The 22,010-nt window shown below is 42.7% G+C and overlaps 1 protein-coding gene across 2 annotated transcripts in view; it reads right to left on the reverse strand.

Annotated features, from left to right (window-relative positions):
- enox2 (ecto-NOX disulfide-thiol exchanger 2) overlaps nt 1–22,010 on the reverse strand; it is a 165,705-nt gene that overhangs the window by 26,657 nt on the left and 117,038 nt on the right. For both annotated transcript variants that reach the window (XM_076739048.1, XM_076739049.1), the window contains 3 exons: nt 12,749–12,904; nt 4,188–4,394; nt 1,563–1,796 (listed from right to left, as the gene is read on the reverse strand). In XM_076739048.1, coding sequence (XP_076595163.1) covers nt 1,563–1,796; nt 4,188–4,394; nt 12,749–12,904 — 597 coding nt within the window. The remainder of the gene's footprint in view (nt 1–1,562; nt 1,797–4,187; nt 4,395–12,748; nt 12,905–22,010) is intronic.

Raw genomic sequence — 22,010 nt, forward strand, 5'->3', positions numbered from 1 at the left:
TCTGGAAGGTAGCAGATATTCACAACGCTACAAAGGCAAGCACGGACAACTTAAATACAGTAGCAAGCAATTTTTATTTTGTTGAGCGAAAAGTAGACAAAGTAAAGCAAGGTGACACTGGAGAAAAGATTAAAAATAACAACACCACAGTAAACTGAAGAGAACAAGGACGAGGGAACAAAGAGACTTCTGTGCCATTGGATGAAAGGAAAGAAGAGAACATGTGACAGACTGTCATACTCTTCACCAACAGAACAGCTTCACAGAACACACTGACGACGTTTACATGCACAAAATATTCACGCTTCTTGCCCTCGTTCCTACGAAGCTGTTTATGTGGCTAATGGAAATTAATATTCCACTAACATTCCTGTTCACGTGCAGCTGTGCATTAACAAACACAGCCTCGCTCTTTCATTCGTTCAACCACCTTCTGGAAGAAGGTCAGCGTTGTGATATTTGCACATATCCAAATACCTGTTGATCTAAGATGACCAGAAACGTGGGCTTTTATTCTGTGCATGCATCTCTAAGCCCGCCTCTCCACGGTCAGAGCTGACTGTAAACAGGCAAGAGGCTGTGTGCGTCTTAAACGGATAATGCTCCATCATAATGTCCGTTTCATGATATGCAAACAGAATACGATGTTTACATGACCTTTAGAAAAATCAGAATATTGTCACATTTGGAATAATAGTGAAATATTAGTGTGCATGCAAACGTGGCCTATGTCGCTTGCAGGACACGGAGAAAAAAGTAAAAAGGGCGTGAAACCCGTTAAGAGGCAGTCTGAGTGAAAAGTTGAGCTTCTTGTCATCAAAAGCACAAATCAGGACAGGAATACGACTGGAACTGAAAAGTGCTAAACCCCCTTTTGGAACGGGGAACATTCAGAAAAAAGCAATCCTAAATCTGCAGGAAATAGCCAAAAGCGATCAGAGACAAATCGACGGCTACAACAGCACCAAGGTGTTCTTCACACCAATGCCAGAGGAGGCAGAGCTAAAAAAGACACTCACAAAAGGTAAAGAGGTAGAAAGTCACAGCCATTTTGTTATCGTGCAACTGTGACTGAGACCTGGAAGTGTCATTGCTCATTAGTGGAACAAGTTTATTCAGCCAGAAACTCGACAAAAAGCCGAGAAGAGGGAGGAAAGGAGAGCGGGAAGAGAAACAGCAAGGATGAGCAGAGACGAACAGAGAGCGCAGAGAGGAGAGGACAAAGGACAAGATAAGCGAGAGGAGCATGTGCTGAGGGGAGAGTAAACTGATATACTGTGTTTAACAGCCTCTGTGTAAAGTCTTTTGAAAACAAATTCCCTGAATTTGTTAGAAGATCAGAGAAGCCGCTTCGTCAGTTTTACAGGCTGCAGTTTAGGGCCGTTGCTGTAATGCCTTGGCTCACATCGGATGTCCTCTCCAAGCACACAAATGTATTTCTGTCTTTTCTTCCACTTGTGTCAGGGTTTTACTTCTTTAGCAAGCTCTGTTTCTTATGTCGGTTTTATCGTGTCATGCACGCATTGTGTTTGTATGCCTTGTATTTTACCACGGCTACCGACCTTTGATCTTGTCTCCCAGCTGGCTGCACTCGTGCTCGGAGTAGTGGACGATGGGAGGAGGCGAGGGCGGCCGGAGCCGATCCTCCTCCATCTTGCGCCGGTGCCTCTCCTCTCTGGCCAACATGCGCTGGCGACACTCCCACTCGTACAGGTCGTCTCTGGCCTGGGCGAAGTCCACGTGGAGGCGGCCGGTGTCTTTTTTGTCTGTGCTGGAGCCCAAGCGGACACGATAACCTATAGGAGAGGTGCAAAATGTGTCCAAATTAAAAACCAAAAAGAAAGAGGAGGTGGGAGGAAGTGGAATGAAATACCTTCTAAACTAATGACATTCACATCAGCCTCAGCAGTGAGCATGTTAGCATTTAGCTCAAAGCACTGCCACGCCTGAGTGGACTCTCACAGAGAAGATGGCTGTAGCCTCTCACTAGGTATTTGACAGTAGAGAGCAACAGGAAACAAAGGGAGAGAGAGAGAACAGGGTGACGTGACAAAAGGTCCCCAGTCGATTTGAGGCTGATGAAGCCTGAATGCCTCTAATTTTTGACAGCTGTCAACTTCACACTTCCTACTCACATCTGACAGTCACTCTTTTATCATACAATATTCATTTCTCGGCAAAATATATACGATATGATAATCACTAAAGTCCTACATCTTCCAGACGAAAATGAAAAAAAACAAAAATAAAAACGGAGGGGTTGAATTAGGGACACTGTGCATCTTTTTCAATGTAAATTCAAAACATGCCTGGAAGCATGAATTTGAGTCAACTGAACAGCAGTGCAGTAAAGACAGAGCGGGAGACCGCGGAGGGTACACACGAGCTTTTCTTTGGATTCGTTACAGGGTGTCTTTCTGGGCCAGTTGTCAACCAGCTTCCACAATATGAATTTAGACCACTTAATAGATGAAGGCAAACCACTGAGCCAGCACTTTATGGGGGTCTACCTGTCTCTCTGCACACTTGTCACTTCCTTTTTAACTTGTTGCACGCTGTCATTTCAGAGGATGTGCTGTTGCTGTGGAGTACAGAAGGCCTGTGTCATTTTGTCAATACATGAGAGAGACTTAGGAAGGCCAATTACTTCTCTAGTAGCACTGAAAGACCAGAATATCCCTCATTACCTCACTACTCCCCTCTTATCCTCACTCCCTCCTCCTTACTCAATTTTCACTAATGGCTGGTTGCGGAGCTGAAGTGAAATCATGCCTATTTTGTAATTTAATTGGTTGAAATGATCAGAGAGTGTTTGTGCGTGTTTGTGTGTATTCTAGCTGGACACAATAATGATGCCCGGTGCGATTCACCCACTCTCGTCACAGCAAAAGGGGGGCAGCGGTGGATGCCAGTGCAAACAGGAAAAGAAATGCATGTGAGTTGGGGGGGGGGGGTTCTACTTCAGTCCACTCTCTCTGCTTCAGGCTCCCAATCTAACACAACGTCAATATTTCATATGAGGAGGTCTCAGTGTGCTGGGGCTGCTGGAGTGTGTGTCCTTTTCTGGGTACTGTGTTTGCACAGGGTGTGTGTGTGTGTGTGTGTGTGTGTGTGTGTGTGTGTGTAGGTGGGGTATTATTTATGGCAAAACTACGCAGCTCTGTCATCTGGCTAATATATGGGCCTCAGCTCCCACATCTCACTGTAAGAACAGAGGCAGACGAAATCACAGGATCTTTCATTCAAACTAATTCTGACACGCACGCACGCACGCACGCACGCACGCACGCACGCACGCACGCACGCACACACACAGATTGGAAATGCATGGCCACACTCTTAATATTGCTGGGAATGCTACTGAGTTGGGACCTGAAAAGGTAGAAACATAAAGAGATTTAAGACGTCTGGACTGTGAAAATGAAGATTGAAAAGATAGAAAAACATAAGCTGGTGTCACTCCATCTCTAGCCGCCATTATTCTAAACCACTGTGAGTCTACCAACTGTTAACCCAACGGAGCTGTGAAGAGGGAAGCAGAAGCTGAACTCCCATTTGAAAACGTTCTTTGAATGAACTTCTTAACACGGAAATGGGAGTATCATGAATAATTTAATGATCATTTAGGTTTGCGCTGTGGCCACCAGTTTTAATTATTTACTTTGTTTCTGAGAAATCATATTTTCTGGGTACGTTTGGCATGGCGGGCGGCTCTAAATAATACAATACCCATGAGCCTTGGCATTGGTTGCTATGGAGAAGACGGCACGGATCAGAGCTGCTGTGGTTCAGAATGTGTTGTCGCTGCAGCTGCGAACAAAACACGGCGCCGCTGATGCTGGATTCATCCAGACTTTACCCAGAAACCAAAAGTGAATTCATTTAAGATGCAGACTGTGAAATCATTTGTCTCAACAGTGCAATCTTAAGCTCTCACTCACAGTTAGCAGTGCACATAATATCATTTTAAGCTCTGGATATTTCTCACCAAAACACACCAACTTTTTAATCAAGGGACAAGATATTTTCTGATGCAGTTGCTCTTTTGTCAGCCGGGAGAGCGCTTTAACTGTGACTCACCTGACGTCACCTGACATTACTCTAAGTGACACTGACATAAATACACTGAAATATTATACCAATGAGCAGCTGGACAGTTAGTAAGATGAGGAATGATGAAGGCTTACCCGACAAGAAGAGAGCCTTGTCCACAGTAAACTCTTCAGCAAATCGGATATGGCAGAAGTTTTTCTTGCTTTTGCGTATGGCGGTGATATCGCCACACTGTCCGAAGACCTCCATGATGAGCTGCTCGGTGGCGTTCTCGGGCAGACCGCCGACAAACACCGTCTTGCACCCTGGAGGGCGCTCTCTTGTGGCCGGAGGAGGAAGGTCTGAGCAAAAGTAGCGGAACACAGGAGAGGAAGTACAGTTATGTGAGCATGTCAGCCATTGCTAGGTTTAAATATTAAGGCTGGAAAAAAAAAGTTGAATGATGAAACTGTGTACACATTTATGGAGAGGTTGTACAAACAACTCAAGAAATGACTCAGCTGTCCCGGAACACTGACACTCATTCATGTTGAGTATGAATTATGCTCTTTGAGATGCTGAAAACAATATGTTCAATGGTAAGAACATACTGTTTTGATTAAATCGCTGCTGGAAATCATTCTGGCAGACTGGAGGAGCAGGTTTCATTTCCTGTCTTTTGTTTTCACCCACAGAAATATGTATGCGTCTATGTACAGTAAATAACAGAAAATCCAAAAAACAACATTATCAGAGCAGAGGAGGAAAAGAAGCAGCTGCTCTACCCAACCCAGAAATGCACTTATTCAATTCTTACCTTAAATGCTGCGTTCGAATGGCCATTTATACTGTACAATCTGCCTGCTAGGTGTGTCAGTATATTCAACATGCATAAAAATATAGACGAGACTATGACAGAACTGACAGCCAGCCATTTAACCACAAACTGAGCCTTATTATATACAATAAAAATGAGCCATCATGGAAAGACTTCTAAGAGGGTAAAGTGGCACACAAGGAGTCTGCCATGATAAAGCATCGAATCCCCTCATAATGAGGAAAACAAAAGCAAATACATAATATCCAGAAGGCATAAATGACAAATACTGTAAATCCCCAAAAGAACCTGCGGTCAAACTCAAAACCCAGGCGGAGAAGAGGAGGGCCGGGTCACATAAACATTTAAAGAAGAGGCAGAAAATGTCATTTGGAAAACATACCACATGCTGGAGCTCGACGCTGGTAGAATTTGATTAAGTCATATTTAAAACATAGCACTTATGACCTAAAAAAATGATAAAGCTTAATGCATGAATAATGATAACTTGGAGCAATATGCTCAGATCGTTTTTTGTTAGATAAATGTTAATATCAAACCATTCCATGCATGAAAATGAAATCCTTTTTGGCCACAAAGTGATTGCAAATCCTCTCATGTGGAAGGTCCCCTGCATTGCAAAAAAAATCACTTATTCAACACAGATGAGTGTTGACTGATCTAATCTCCAATAGATCAGGCTTCTCATCCATGATGAATGTGATTAGCCGGGTCTATGAGGAGTGAACCAGCTAATCAGTGGAACGCTGAGAACGCTGCGTTTCCGGATGTCTGCTGGAAAGGCCTTGCAATCACAGATACTGATGCTCCCGCCGCTGCAGATATCGACGCTCCGGAAAGAAGCTGGGTTGAACTTGCTTGGATACCTGAGGTGCATCATGAGGAGCACCAAGTAGAGCAATTCAGTTATCTTGGGGGTTTATGCAAGTGCGATCAAAAGGCTGTCGAACTGAAAAAACTTCAGTGACTTCTGACTTCTGCGGCGAAATCACTGGGACTCAACAGTGAAGTCTGTTGTTCTGGATAACAAACAGTTGTGAAACAGATCTCGCCTTCTGGTTCCCTTTTTTGACTCCAATCAGCCAAAAGAAAAATATAGAAAACAGTCTTAATACTCCCTGCCATCGCAGCTAAACTCTGTGAGACGAGGGAAAGCCAACTCAGGACTCAAAGTCTTATAATTTAATTTTATTAAACTTAAAAAAACATAAAATGCTCGAAATTTACTGCTCCAAACCTCAACTGTGGGACCAGATTTAGGTGGTGAAAGAAAGAATGAAATCCTCAGTATTGAGCCAGTATTAATGCTTCACATTTAGTGGAACCAGCTGTCCTATTAAAGATGAATCCTAATCGTATGACAATAAATAAACCAATCGACCAACTGGAATGCATACTTTTCAAAAAAAAAATAAAAATAAATATTTTATGGGATGTCGAGCAGTGAAAACACCGCAATCCAAAGTCAGAGTTTTCTCCTGGCTAAAGAGATTTATCAGCTCATAATCCCCCTGCTGTCAGAGCTCCTTGTACTCTCATGCAGTACTCTGAAGAGTTGCAACAAAACTTTCAGTCCCTGAGTCCCAGCCAGCACTGCCTCTTTCTTTTAACTGTCTGTCTCACACACACAGGCTACCGCTGCTCATTCCTCCCACCGCCTCCTCTTTCCATTAAAAGTGACTGGTAAAGCAAAATACTGACTGAAGTTTCATTGCTTGACCTCCACAGCTGGCGGATTAAACTAGTTTTGAGTTGAGAGGGACGGAAAAAGTGAAGGTGGAGCAGAAAAAGCTTGCGATAGCAAGAAAAAGCTTTGTTGGCAGGTGCAACAAAGAGTTCCAAATTAACTGACCTTTTCGGTCCACGAGTGGCTGATGGTGGCGATGGTGGTGATGGGGAGGACACAGACAGGAGAACAGGTGCAGTGCAGCAGCAACCCAGTGTGTCGTGTTGTAAATTCAGTAAAAAATTGTTTTTGCAGTCGAAAGTTTTGGATGTTTTGGCTTCAGTTGGGTAATTTGTTAGTAGCCAGTAGCTAGTTTGCAGGAGTGAGATAATTTTGCTCTCCTCTCAGCTACCTGCTGTGCCGCTGAACCCCACTGTTCTGCACATTTGGACATTTTATGCAAATGCGCTAAGCACAAGATTCGGATGAACTATTCATGATATCCTGATTGAATTAAAATAAACACATGATATTATGCAATATGTGACAGTCCTCGAGACTGCATTTATTATGCAAATAAAAAGCAGCTGAACCTGAGGCACGCAAAGGCAGGAAGAGGACAGAGAGAGCAGCTCAGGATCCACTGTGGAAATCATAACTTGCGGGTGTTGCTGCCAGACAGTTTGAAAAGTGCTTTTTTCTGTCTAACTCAGACTGGGCGTCCCTTTGAGGAGCTATGAGACGGACACACACACAAGGCCGGTAATCTTAAAACACAGACCGACACAGTGAGGAGAGAGAGGAGGATGGAGGGTCCGTGTGAGAGGGGTAGAGAGACCAGAAGTGTTTGGAAACTTTATTATATGATTATTTTGCCCAACCTTTTTGCAAATACTGAGGATACAAGTATTAGCAATAACTAAGGCAATAATTACTAAAGCACAACAAACTACCTTAAAAAAACTGCCACATAATTGAATTTGGTGTACTAGATTGAATTATGATGTACAAGACTTTCTGTTTTTCTGCTATTGATTTTTAATCCTGGGAAAATTAGACTGCATTTGGAGATACGACGAATCATTGGCTGACTAACAAGCTGGCTGATGTGCTTTTATTCTGACATGTCACTTGGACAAATATGGAAGATGCTGTGAAGCAAACACAGAGGCTGGTTCTCAGTCCGGCCCCGTCCCACAGGCCTGCCGTCTGTGCGGCCACCCGCTGGTCTGCTACACTAACACAGGTCATCACCATCCATCACTGACTGCTGGGGAGGAGGCTTCAACCCTCGAAGGACTGTTATTCAGAAGACAAACTACATTTACACACGCTCAAGTAAACGTATTCAGTTCATTCACGTCACACACGGACAAACACAAGGCGTGAACCTGCACACATGAAGATTTATCACACGGGCGGAGGGGGCAGCACAGGACGAGGACTTCCCTGCCGTACTCTATTAGTCCAGTTGTCTGTTGCCCATTAGTCTCGGTTGACTGATGAATTTTGATTATTTTCAAAGTTACTAGTCATTGTTGGGACTTCGCAGCCTTGTGCATGACTGCACTTATCTGCTGAGGAGCAATAATACCAGAAAAGATTTTTCAATTAAAACTAATTAATTAATCCAAGAATTCAGATGACAAACAATTGATTGATTCGATGACAGATCGAAAGACATCAGCAAAGCAGCAAAGCACTCCTGTAGTTGGGCGCTCTACCTCAGACAAGCTATATGTGTGCATATTTAACACTGGACACACTGGACGGTATCCTCAAGGCTGAAAAGAATATGTTTCATCTTTCCTTACAGGTAATTATGAAATATCTCTCTCAGACAGCCTCAGAAGTTTAAAAGAGTGAGAAAGACACACAGCGTAAGAGTTTGATAGTTTTGACTGCCAAACTGAGTCCACAGGTCCAGAGAGTCTAAAGAAAGAAAAGGCTCCACATCACTTCAGCACCGGGTAGGCGGGGGGGAAGCGGCAGTGGAGAAGGTGAGAGAGGCGTTAAGGCTGAATATGAAAGGGTTGTGACAGGAATGATGAGGATGCAGAATGATCGTAAAGGTTACGCACACTGAGGAGACAGGAGAAGAGGGAGGGGGCACGAGAGCCGGGGGAGGGCTGCAGGGTTGTTGCTGCTCAGTTGCAGGTCAGTGAGAGGGGATGCTGCACGTGGTGTCGGGTTGAGTGTTTGCAGCTAGAGGGTAATGACTGCTTGTGACGGACACCATATGTAACCGTGTTGCTAGGCGGCAGTGCTTTGCCTGTGATATTTGCTGAATGCCCCTATGCATCAATGCTCTTTTCCTTTTCTTCCTCACAAACTGTATGACCCTCCAAACCAGCAGCATCGCTAACACATCTCTGGTTCAGAGTCTTACTTCTCTAAAACCAACAGGGCTGCTGTACCACCAAGTTTTACGTAGACCCCATGCTGTTTTATAGCCCAACAATTGATGGTCTTTGGGTTGTGGACTGTTGGTCAGACTGAACTACACATTTTAAGACATCACCGCTGGCCATGGGAACTTCCTATGGGCAGTTTTTGCTATTTGCATTGGGACATTCTGCAGAGCAATCAACTGATTAATCAACACTAAAAATAATCTTTAGCTGTAGCCATAAAAGCTTGGCAGAGAACATTTTCTTCACCTCTTACATGATGATTGGCCTCTATAATCAATGTTCTCCTCTCATTCTTCCGCTCAGCCCGACCCCACTGAGAGGAGACACAACTTTAGTGAGACAGACGCTGAAACGATCCTCAACAATAACACTTACTTTACCGCATTTCAGCTTTTCGATGTGACAGGCCTGGTGGATTTCGTCTGCTCAAGAACCTGGTGTAACCAATAATTTGTCAAACTGTTCATTTCCAGAAATTTCACTCTTACAGCGACAGAACTTGGTGACATGTGCCCATTCCATGAAGTGCTTGTGTAGGCTTTGTTCCTAAGGGTGGAAAACACCCCACAGGGAATTCTATTTATCAGTTTTCCTCTGTGTTCTGCAGGCCCGGGTTGTGTTGCCTGTAGAGGTTCCCAGACAAAAAGAGAGCTAGTTCTTGTTAAATCGGGTCAAATCAGAGGTCACAAGCCTGTGCATTATTCTAGAATTAAATCTTAAATCCCACATACGGAAGGTGACCGAAGCAGCTTGAAGAAATATTGCAGAGGTATGGCCGTTTCAAGATGCCAAACAACTTATCATGCATTTAATTTGAGGTCCATTAGAGGACTGTAATGCTCTTCACTGGTCTTCCAAAACAGTCCCTGAGCTGATAAACTACAATTAATTCAGAATTCTGCTGCCAGGCTTTGAACTTGAACAAGAAAGACAGAGTATATTATCAGGCTGTTTTAGCTAACCTGTGCTGGCTCTATATCACCCAGTATCCCTTAGGATTGATTTTAAACTTCTATTCCTTGTTTACAAGGCTCTTAATGGGTTGAGACTGGCCTACATTACCAACTGATTCTTGTTTTATAATCCTTCACGGCCTCTTAGATCCCCTGCTGCCAGTTTTTTTTTTTTTTTTTTAAATACAAACTATCACACAAATAAGAAAAACAGCAGCTCAGTCTTTAAAAATGCAACTACAGAATTCCTTTCCCAAGGCTGTAGAGACGCAACCTCTGTGAACACGTTTCAACGGAAACTGAAAACTTATTCATTCAGCACTGCCGCTGTCATTCTTCCTTTGTTTCATTCTTATCTTGTCCACATTTTTTAGTTCTTATGCCCTCCTTTGCTATATTTCCTTCACATATCGTTCTGAGCATAACTGTTCTTGCTATTTACTATTTCTTTTGTTTGTTATTTATTTAATTGCTGACAGTATTTGCACATTTCTTTCTTTTTTCGTTTCTTCACTTTCTTGTAAATCACTTGCAGCTACATCCCTGTATGAAAGGTGCGAGATAAATAAGGTTTATCATTATCACCATTCTAATTATTATTATATCCCAGATGTCCTTCCCTCCAGCAATGTCCTCCAGGTCCTGGAGGGGGATCCTGAGGCGCTTTCAGTCAAGGTGTGACATGCAATCCCTACAGCATTTCCTGACTCTGACCCAGTGTGTCCTTCAATTTGGACGTGGCCGGAATACCACCCCTTACAGGTGTCCAGGAGGCATCCGGAGGAGATGCTTGATCCCTGCTCCTTTCGATGCACAGAAGCACCAGTTCTACTCCAATCTCCTTCTGACTGACTAATACAGCAGCTCCCTTTTCTTCAGTTCACCCCTCTGGATGTCACGCTCCATCTTCACTGATCACTTATTGAGAAGACATTAATTGTTAGTTGCAGCCTAAAGCCCAAGTGCTTTACATCTGGCTGCAAACCACCACAGTCCACGGTGGGTTCATGGTCCAGTGAGGTCAGCGCAACTACATCACTGCCACAAACGCAGGTAAGATAACCAAAGAGGTCCCTCTAGAAGTCCACTCCACCTACAGGAGAGATGCTGTCCATGTAAATCAGTACATGGACATAATCAATATTGCAGATACACCAATCCATACAAGTCAATTGAATTGCTTTTCCGACCCCTCGTCTGGGACCAATTTGTCTTTATAGACGCTACCAAGAGCTGCTGGCCCCAACAACACAACTCCCAGGGTTTAGTGGCTTAAGTGTACAATGTAGAGCTGAATCTTACAGAGTTACTTGACTTTCATGAGAAGAATCAAGGCCAAGCAGTTTTCCTCAGATGTCTGCCTATTCAAAATGCTTGGCTTAGAGATTAACTTTTTCTGTTGCGCTGAAATAGGTGACAGGCAAAAGATCTTAAGTAGAGATGGGGATCAAAAAAGTGAGTGAACAGTAACTGGGACAGAGTTGAAAGGCACGGAAAGCAGAAAATTAAATGTGAAGATGTGAAAGGTCCACAATTAAGTGTTGTGTCCATGCATCAATAAGGACTGAAAAAGCTTCAGATTCTGGGGCCAAGACAATCTTAGACATGGTATTAAACTGAGATGTAAATTCTCCAATCCATGTACACATACTAGGCCACATACAACACAGAAAAAGTTGTACTCGTGTCGCACAGTGATAGTGACAAGCTTTTAAGTTGTTTGGTAATGTCTTGACAAGCTGATCCCTCACACAGCCTCAGGCTTTATAAGTGCACCGAGCACCTAGTTCATTTCCCTATACTGACGACTAGCTAGAAAGACATTAAACTTTTAATCAGCTTTTCCCTCTGCACCATATTGTGACAGCTTATACTGAGCCATAATGCACACTGTAGATATACAAGCATCGCTTTTAAACAGGGTTATAGGTGTGCTAAAAGAATGATATTTGCCTAAGAGAATACAAGAGTGTGGGTTTTGTTTTGTGAAAGGTTTGTAAACTCCCAAATGCTACAGCGGTGAGGAGGCTTTCTTGTCGGTTCACCTTGAAGATGACATGACTTGTTTGAGTGAAGTCCCCAGGCAGAAACTTTTCTGTAGCAGGAAATCTGAAAAGCGAAGGTGGGATCAATCAAAGCACCCCCCACTACCTCGTCTCTAACTCTGGGTAATTGGAAGGTGGAGGTGAGATAAATATAAACAACAGCTTGTGCCAGCGACTCAGATGCCACAAAGTGACTTGTCCTGACAAGTTGTTGTGTGGATGCTGATGCAGCTCGTGGTGATCAGGATAACGGTTGGACAGGAAGAGGAGGACAAAAAATTACAGAGGAACCACACAAGATGATTAACTCTTTGCTCTGGTGTTGTTCATTGATGTTTCCCAAACTGGAATAACCAAGTAGGAAGAAAACATATTAAAATTAACGGGCTGACATATCTAACAAAAGCACATTGTTAAGTCTTCACAGAGATGAAGAATTCAAACATACATGCTGACATCGGCTACAACCACACTCGTCTGCCACTTCATGTATCCAATGAAAATCAAGCAAATCTTTTGGGCAAAGCTGTAAAACGTCTACAGTTGAAACGATGAAAGACAAGGAGAAAAATTATAGATTCAACATTTAAGGGACCAATGTGTAAGATTTTGGGGGGTTATTGGTGGAAATGGAAAGTAAGGTGGCCTTTGTGTTTTTGGATCAATAAAGTGCCTCCAAGGTCTGATAATGTTCCAAAACCTTTCATTGTGGTGTGACTGTTTTGCATGGAGATGCTGGTAAAGGACAACGTCTTGGGGGTCGACAGTGCAGGTTAGAGTTGTTAGATATCATGACTTACTGGGGTTGGGTGGAAACAGGGTGCAGCTCTTGCAGTGGATGATCTCCTTAACAAGTGGCACATCTTGGGAGAGGGGTGCCGGCACCATACCAAGGCCGGGCATCATGGGATTCAAGGGGGTAATTCCAGCCATCATACCGAGGCTGGGATCAAAATCTGGAGGCAAAAGAGAAAAATATGAATGAGATCGCTCAGCAGATCCTCCCTGGGAAAGAAGAAACACTGACACAGTAACATTTAAACACGGAGTCGTTTCCAGCAGCCAAGCTTTGGTCAGGTATCGCTTCACCCCATAGTTTATCTTTTAAGTTCCATTTCATGTTGTGTACTCATTCCCTGAGTGATCCTTCCGTCAACACCAGCGACACACCAGCAGCCCACACATAATGGAATACACAGCCATTCATGAATAAATCATCTCGTAAACAACATGCATATTTTAAGAAGTTTTTAGTGAGCCTCTCTCTGTCACTCCTGCTGTTTGACTGATAACCTTATAGAAAATGTACACAGCTGGGTCTAAACCCTATGTAAGAGAGAAGCTTTCTTTACAAATTGATTTACGCTGCAGCACTGGCATCCATGGCCAACACGTGTGCTTTTGAGTGCACATGCGTCCCAGGATGGAGCTTTCTGAAATGGAAATGACGCTGCCCTCCAGTATGTGCCTCAACATCACCTGCAGAGGATTTGGAGATGACAATTATGCCGCGGGGTGTGTAATGTTTATGCACCTGTGTACGAGCATGCGAGAGCACTGCTCACGAAAACAAATCCCTCGCTGAGATTATACACACACAAAATGTAGCAGACGAGTAACAAAATCAAACTGACACACTGGCTAAATAATTTCTAGGAGGCATTATTTGCTAATGGTAAGACACAGCTGATGAAATCAGAAGCAGGAAGCGCATTAAGAGACAAGGAACATGCCGCATGATGCAGTCCAGCGTAACGCCCCCCACTAACGACGACCTCAGCAGCTCATATAGCTGAATTATAAAGCTGAATAAACACCTCTGGGAAAGCTGTAATTCATAAGCTTCATTAAGGCGGAGCTGTTGCACTGAACTGCATTAAATTGTACAGGTGTCAAGTTGCCAGGGAGCATGTATTTGACATGTTTCTTTAGCTTTTCCAACCTCAATTTTCCAATTTGCAAAAGTGAAATCTTTTTTCATAATAACTCAATCTTACTAGATGTCTTTCTTTATTAGAGCCATCATTTCAAAACACCCCTTTTGAAAGTATGGCTTTAATTCATAATGGCTATTCTGCCACCATCAGTTGGCTTGAGCCGAACGTCCTGCAGTTATAGCAACCACAACTGCCACACATCCACACTACAGCAGTTACATTCACCATTTTCTCAGATCTGTCGCCAAGCAGACATCCTTCATTCTTCTTTTCACCGAATGACCTTGTTGGAGTGTTATCTATAGGCTCCTCTGATCATCTCACTGCTAATCAATTAGCCATTATACTAGCGGTCTGGAGCCAATGTGTTGCTAATGAATCATTTTCAGTCAAAACTGCTGTCAGACAGACAAGTGTTTTGTAATCTACTTTTATTCTTGTGGCCCTTATGTGCATGTTTGTTCAGATAACTGTTTCATTTTTAGATTTCAAACATACTCGTGTGGTTTTTTGGTCATTTTGGTGCTCTGTACAAGAGAAACCACAACGTACAACAACGCAAAAAGATGTTCATTTTTGTAGTTTTTCCATTGAAACTTTCACATTTAACTTTTGAATTGGTTTGTTTTGAGTTTTTATGTGTTTAATTAAATATGTGCTTAAAGTTCACTGTGACATTCCCCTCCAAAAGAGGAGAACAGGAGCAAACATTACGTGGGCTCCATTACAATTCTGACTATTTTGATCTTCAACAGCAATAAATCCAGGGAGGGAGAAATAATATTTACTGTTCTACAGTATACACCATTAACTGGAAATAGATACTACATTTCCTCATAAGTGATTTCCTCTAAATCTGCTGTAAGAGAGAAAATGGATGAATTGAATGACACTCAGTGAAGGAGAATAAAGAAATATGCACATTACAGAAGACTCAGAATCGGTCCCTGGAGCCAGAGAGGGTGTAATAAAGACGTTAGACTGATGAAAAAATGGCTGAAGGACAAAAATGAGGAAAGAGAAACAGAGGCCAGATAAAGAAAAGAAAACAGAGTGAAAGAATGGGGCCGGGCGAACTACATTCAAGGAAAATGGATGGAGACTATATGTCTATTGATGACCTCACCATCAGTCTCTAACCAGGTGTCAGAGTAAGAGGGAACAGGTGATAAGAAGGACCATAGTTGCCAGGCAATTGATGGCTCCTTCTGCACGTTAAGGTGAGGGAAAAGAAGACTGATAGCAGGAGGGAAGATAAGAAGGGGTGGATAGATGGGAGGCTGGTGCAATAACCAACCTGAATGCCAAACACTTTGCATAGAACTGCACTGAGGAAACAACAGAGCATCCACCAGGACTACGCTCAGTGTTGTGGGAGGTTGCCCCACAGACGAAATCCTCATAAAAATATCTTGGAAACAATATTTCCGGAAGCCACATTTCATTCTCTGCATGCTCCACTGTTGCAGTGGTAAAATTAGCAAACATGCTTATAAGTTCATATGTTGTATACTGATGCAAAGCAAGCTAGATTTCAGCTCACAAGAAGGAAACGATCTGGTTGCATCAGGGCATGGCTGGTTCAATTTCACTGCAGTGCTGCTCATGTTCCCTCTGGAGTGTGTGTGGCTGCGTGTGTGTGTGTGTGTGTGTGCATGTGCGCATCAGTGTATTTATCCCGGTCTATTAAGACCCTGAGACCTGAAGCAAGCATGTAGCAGAGCTGTGCGTAATAAAGGAGATTATTTACTTATTCCTTAGGATTTCCAGCTCCACCAGAATTCTCTCATCTCCAGTTTCAACAGTGTAGCTTGAGGACATGTTTCATCTCTGACATACCATTATTTCCTCCCTCCTTCAGTGCTACTCATTACAGTGTATGCTGTAAGTAGATACAGGCGAACATGTACATCACACTGGTGCAGTTCATCCAATGTACGCGTTTATGCAGTTCTCTGAGGAAATGTATTTTTCGTTGTTTAAATATTTATTACAGCACACTGTACCGCTTTGAGAAAGTATTGTACGAGCGGATCTGACTCTTATGCCAGCCAGTATGAAAAGTGCATCCTGTAGTTTGGGGCCTGACAGGAAAAAACACTTTCCCTGTCATCTTCTGCCTGTCAGAGAAGCAGCTTTCAGAGGATAAAATCTCAAAGTTACGGATGTCTTACAATACGAATCTCCAGAAAAACAGCTTTCCACGAGTGACACGAGTTAAGTGACACCACCTGATTAAAATTTTAGCAGCACCATCACAACAGTCAGCAGCTCCACTTAAGTCAATGAGATACGACGTGTCCGTCTTTTTATCAGTGGTTCAGATGCGAAGAACTTGGTATTTTTGCAAGTCGCTCACAAACTCACACGTCCAGGTCTGAAGGCTGCAGACTCTCCACAAGAGGGAGCAGTGCAGTTAGACCATTCCCACAAATGCCAACGCGCCATCCATGGAACAGGAAAATGACAGCAGGACTTTGGCAAGCGTAGAAATATTGTCACCTACGGGTAAAGGAGGTTAGCAGCTGGTGCAATTTTAACACTTGTGCTGGGGATGGATGTTTGGGTTTTCTTTTGGCTCCTGCATCCTGCACTCCAGAGAGAAAATTGTTAAAATTACTATATTGCTCTTGTTGAGGTAATTCAGTTCAATAAGATGCATTCAATGTAATGGCAACGTTTGGGGTTTGAAGCTGACCTGGGTCATTGGTTTCCTGTCCCCATCTATTTCTTTTTCCCTCTCTCAGTGGTGTAAACACCACAGTGAAAATGCTGAAGTAAGGAAGTTAAAAAATAAAGCCAGGCGCTGGTCCAAAAGGAGCATTACCGCAGATCAATGAGATTTTGAAATCAATCCTAAATTACATTTTTGGCTGATCATGTGAAGGTAGAATGAGGTTAATAAGCAGTGGCTGCCACTGAGCGCTGGGCTGCACTTTCATAAATATAAAAGGACAAGCAGTCAGGCAGCTCCATTCACCAAACACTGATCTGTAATGCTACAGGGATGAGTGGGTGAGTAGATCATCAGGGCACCTACATCACAGTGTTTTCATCTGATACTACAACAAATCCAAAAGGCCTCAAACAATGTTTACAGCAACACAGAACCAGTGTCCTCCACAGCCGCTGGACACAAGTACAACTATAGCTGCAAACAGTAGCCTTACCTGCACTTTATAGTTCCCAACATTACAAATATTGTGTGTTTATTTTGACTCTATCGACACAACCGAGCTTCAGAAATTCCCTCCATTACATGTTCTGTACTGAAAGTAGAAAACTAAATATCTGACTTTTGTGGCTTAAATGTTCCAAATTATCTGAGACGAGACAAATGAGACACATTTCAGAGAAATCGGACACTTCAAAGAAGCCTGATCTCATCTAAGTGCAGAAAGTGAACAGCAGCAGCAGCACCAAGCTTTGTTATCCAAGTCAAGTGTAAGTACTCGTCCTTTCTGAGGGAACTGCTGTACTTTACTTTTCAGTACAGTAGTATAAAGGTAGTTGTAAGAATGTGTCTGTAAGAAAGAAATAAAAATGGACTGTCTCGGCCTTGTCTGTGGGTTTGGTACTGGCCCAATCGCAAGAGAGGTGACGTTAATGAACTGATTAAATGCTTTGTTTGTTATCTGCGATCACTTCAGACCTCTGACCCTGAGTATAAACCTTGAGTGACAGGTTTGTGAACCCTGCGTGTAAACCATGGGAATGGATTCAGCCACAAACAACAGTGAGCCAGAAAATACCTCCAGAGTTATTTCAATTTAGTTTTAACAAATGAGGAGACGCCTCTGAATACCTAAGCGCTGTGGGTGTAGGTATTATAAACGTGTAATGGAATGGTACTTAATTGTGAATTAAAACACTGAAAGGTAGCACATACCAAATAATGAGAACATGATTAGACACTGAATTGTTCTATGAGACCATTACTGATGTTTAATTTATTCAACCAACAAACTAGATGAATGGTAATTTAGAGAGCAGCCAGGGATGGATTACAGAACGAGAGCTGGGTTCGTGAAGGGGAGCGTCGTCAATTGTACAAATGGGCAAGAATGATTCTGGCGGTTAAGTACTTGAGAGAAGAGCTGAAATGATTAGTCTGCTGCTTAATTAGTTGATCAACAGAAAATTAATCTGAACACTTCATTATCAGTTTAACATTGAAGTCATAATTTAAGGAAATGCAGTGATTCCAGCGTCTCAAATGTGAATATCTGGCGGCTTTCTGAAGTCTTCTCTGATGGTAAACTTTGGGTTTTACAGGTTTAGTTGAACAGAACAGGCTATTAAACATGTTACGATGGGCTCTGGGAAACCGTGATGGGCATTTTTAAGCATTTCCTGATGAAACTGAATTAATCAAGGATAATAATAAACGGCAAAGCAACTGATAATGAAACTAATCCTTAGCTGCAGCCTTAACTTGGGAACATTTCAGAACTGCATTTGCTCTTTGCATTTGTTTTGGTGTGGAGAACATCGACAATTATTAAAAACTCTGCTTATGTTACATTCAAAATAAGACATTTTGTTTTGAATAATAAAATACACATTGCGTTAAAAGAATCTCTTTTTTTTTTTTCTTCCAGTCTCTTTGAAAGGAACAATCCTCTCAGGTCGTAAATGATGCAAATGAAACAGTCCGACTGAGATACTGCATGTACTATTTGCCAATATGCTGTTCACTCAATGAGAGAGAGGAAGAGTAGGTTTTCTTTGACTCAGTGGAAACTTCACAGAGAGATTTGGAGAGCCCAAGGGTCCTCTTGAAGAAGAACAACAATAGAAACCTGGGGCTGGGTCCACCCACACATGGCCACACATCTGTCTGATCCTTTTTACGGTGCTCGTCTATGAGCCCATATTCTCTCTCTCTCATGTTAGATAACTGAAATTCACATCTCCCTGCAAACGCCTCGTACTTGTACACTAACAGACGCGAGTGGACGTGCACACACGTACACACACACACACACACACACACACACACAAAGTTGGCCTATGAAGGTTATTGTACAAATTCTCCGTTTTTCTCCCTCTATTTCTTCTCCATTATGTTCATTTGATGTTAAACAATCTATTTCCCGGAGGTTTGTTCAAGGTAATTACATTTTGAGCCGCCCATCAATCAGGAAGTGCAGGAGAGAGAAATAAAAAAAAAAAAAGAAAGAAGACATTTGATTTTGTGAAGCTCCTGGCTATTAATGTCATCCTCCTTTCCCCTTCCCGTCTTTCTCCCCTCTGATTTCCAGGGTAAACGTCCCTTCTAGCAGCCAGCGACGGGCGGGGGGGGGGGGTTGAGGGGGGCATAGGGGGTTGCTATGAGGCATGCTGGATAATATTCTCTAATGAGGCGCGCTAGCCATGCCACCTGGAACCCCACCAGTGGCTGAAATCTGCCTCTCTCAATCTCTGCCAAGAGTCACCCTCTTTGCATTTCCGTATGAACATCTCAGACTTAATTTCTCTTACAGGAACATTTCTCCCACCTGCAGGACAGGCGTAAAAAACTTTCCTGTTTAAAAAGTTATTCCATCTCCATTTCACCCTCCACATCTAAATTAGAATCTGCCTTATGTTGCCCTACAAAATCAGCCTCCTTTATCTAACACCTCCATAGTCAAATCTCCTTAACAAATCTAGTCTTTAAAAATATCCAGCCTGTAATCTAATATGGCTGCCATGGAGAGGAGGAACTGTCACAAAGTCCCATTTCTGTCCTCCTATAACGACACTTTTTTTTTTTTTTTACCCCAGCCACTGTATATCTGAAGTATATCCACTCTGTCCGCCTACATGCAGCCAAAAACCTCTGGCATCGTCCCACTGCAGCTCCTGAGCAGTCAGCAGAAAGAGACCCGGCGCTCAGTCCAAGGATCGGAAAACGCTTACGGCAAAGGAATGACTGTCAGTTAATATATTCCCTGATGTTAATCCAGGTGAGCTAATGTACGAGAATTAGACGACCCTAATCCATATCTGAGGGGGGTATCTCGTGCCCTCTAAATTCATAAAAGGAGCGCTGTTTAGATGGGTGGTTATGAGGCATGACACTAAGTTTTCATATATTCAACTGTGGGTTTGTGTCAGTGTGTACGTGTGTGTGTACTTGTGTACTGTGGTGGAGGGGTTTGTGGCAACCGTGGGGAAGGGATGAGGACGAGTGGGATGCAGCAGACAAAGGAGTGGTTGTTTATTCAGGGAACAGTCGTCTGTCCCTGGAGCCTGCTTATCTATTCTCCAGGGTGAGTTTGTGTGTGTGTGTGTGTGTGTGTGCGTGCGTGTGTGTATCCATGCATAAGAATGTGCATCTAAATTAATTCTGATAACCTTGCAAATACATGTGTGGAAAAAGCTAAATGTTTTCCTTTTGGTGGAATGTGTGTGTGTGTGTGTGTGTGTGTGTGTGTGGCCACTCAGCATCTTTTGTCAGTTTCACAAATTTTGCTTTTGTCCAACGAGGAGCTTTGTGTCAAAATGTGAGAAAACCGAAATGACTAATCGTTCCCACCATTCCTGTGAAAACAGACATCGATACTATTAGAGGAGCGTACTGCACATGCCGAAGATGTCTTGGAGGGACTGGGCTGCTGTGTAGTTACTGGTTAGGCAAGACACACTTAATTTTCAAGGTCGGACAAACACAAAAATCAGAAAGCCTGGTACCAGAAAAAACAAAAACCAAAAAAAAAAAAAACAAGCGTTACTGCTACTTTTCTCTAAGCCTCCCCGAGAGGTGGTTTGGAGTTTATTCTCTGAAGGTTGTGAAGTCCAATTTGGGAGCGTAAGATAAATTTTAAGGGTTACAAGGTGATTAAAGACATAGAAGAGAATATTTATTTCTGTTCAGCAAAATTCTGTTTATTTCTTCTGACTTTTATCTATCTAAACCCCAAACCCCTAACCCCAAAACTCATTCAAATAAAATAAGATGAAAAGGAAAAACCACTATCTCAGCTCATGCCCACACCGAGACCATACCCTCTGATGAGGAGTTTTACAGCACCTCTCTAAAAAATGTTATAAAGCCGCTTCATTTTAAGGCTGGTGGAGTCTTTCAATCAAAGACAAATGTACTGAGGAACTGGCTAAATGTACAAGAACGGCGACACAATACATACTGTCAAGAGCCTTGTGTAGTAAAAATCGTCTTTGGAGGTCTGTATTTTGAAAGAAATGCAGAGGAGGAACTCTATAGCTTCCCATCTGGTTGTACTTATAGTCTGGACGTGCTAGAGAGAACACTGATGAAGGTAGAGGAAATCCAGGGTGAACACTTCTGGAAAAGCACATACTCTCTGTCACTGTCAAATGTCAAAGATGTTGAAACCAGATGTTGACTCCTGCTGTTAATAAAATTTCTGCTCCGTTCTCACAGTTCACACCATATCTGGGATTTTACACACCAGGTTTTTGGGCTTGCTAAGCGTATGGCATGACATATGCATGTAAAGCCTATGACATAAAACACATTCTGAGCATCTGAAGAGCCATTTTGTTTCTCCTCGTGGTTTGTCTGAGCATCAGCCCAGTGGGTTCATGTAATCAATGATTCTGCTATCGACAACATTCACTCAAAAGTAAGTTTTGTCCTCCTCAGTCACTGTGACTGTCATCATCTCAGCTGCCCTGAATGTTGACCTTTCCCCTGACTTGGCACATCAGACTAAAGTCCAATATGAAGAATGTATATTGTACTTAATACTTTGTTTCATGACTTTATTGGACTTACTATATAAGTAGTGGAACTATTAAAATCACAGTTGTTTTTGGATTTCTGCTAAGTTTCCCAACTTCATATTTCCAGTTATTTCCATTTCCCCACCTGGTTTTGATTGCTGTCTGAGGACTCGATCGGGTCTGCTGCCTCGTTGAGAAAACGTTGCTCACATCGGGCTATACAAGCCAAAGCCTCAGAGGGCTTTACAATCAGTCACAACACCACCCGTCCTGAGAGCCTTCATTCAGATAAGAATGAACTCTTTTAACAGGGAAAATCTCAGTAAAACCAAGACAAACAGTGATGAAAACTATGATACTATCAAGTGGAATGAAAACACTATGCAAATGAAGTACAAACATATATGAAGAATATGGATCAGAGAGGACATCA

The sequence above is a fragment of the Chaetodon auriga genome, chromosome 9 (genome assembly GCF_051107435.1).
Source record: "Chaetodon auriga isolate fChaAug3 chromosome 9, fChaAug3.hap1, whole genome shotgun sequence".
In the NCBI taxonomy this organism is placed as follows: domain Eukaryota; kingdom Metazoa; phylum Chordata; class Actinopteri; order Chaetodontiformes; family Chaetodontidae; genus Chaetodon; species Chaetodon auriga.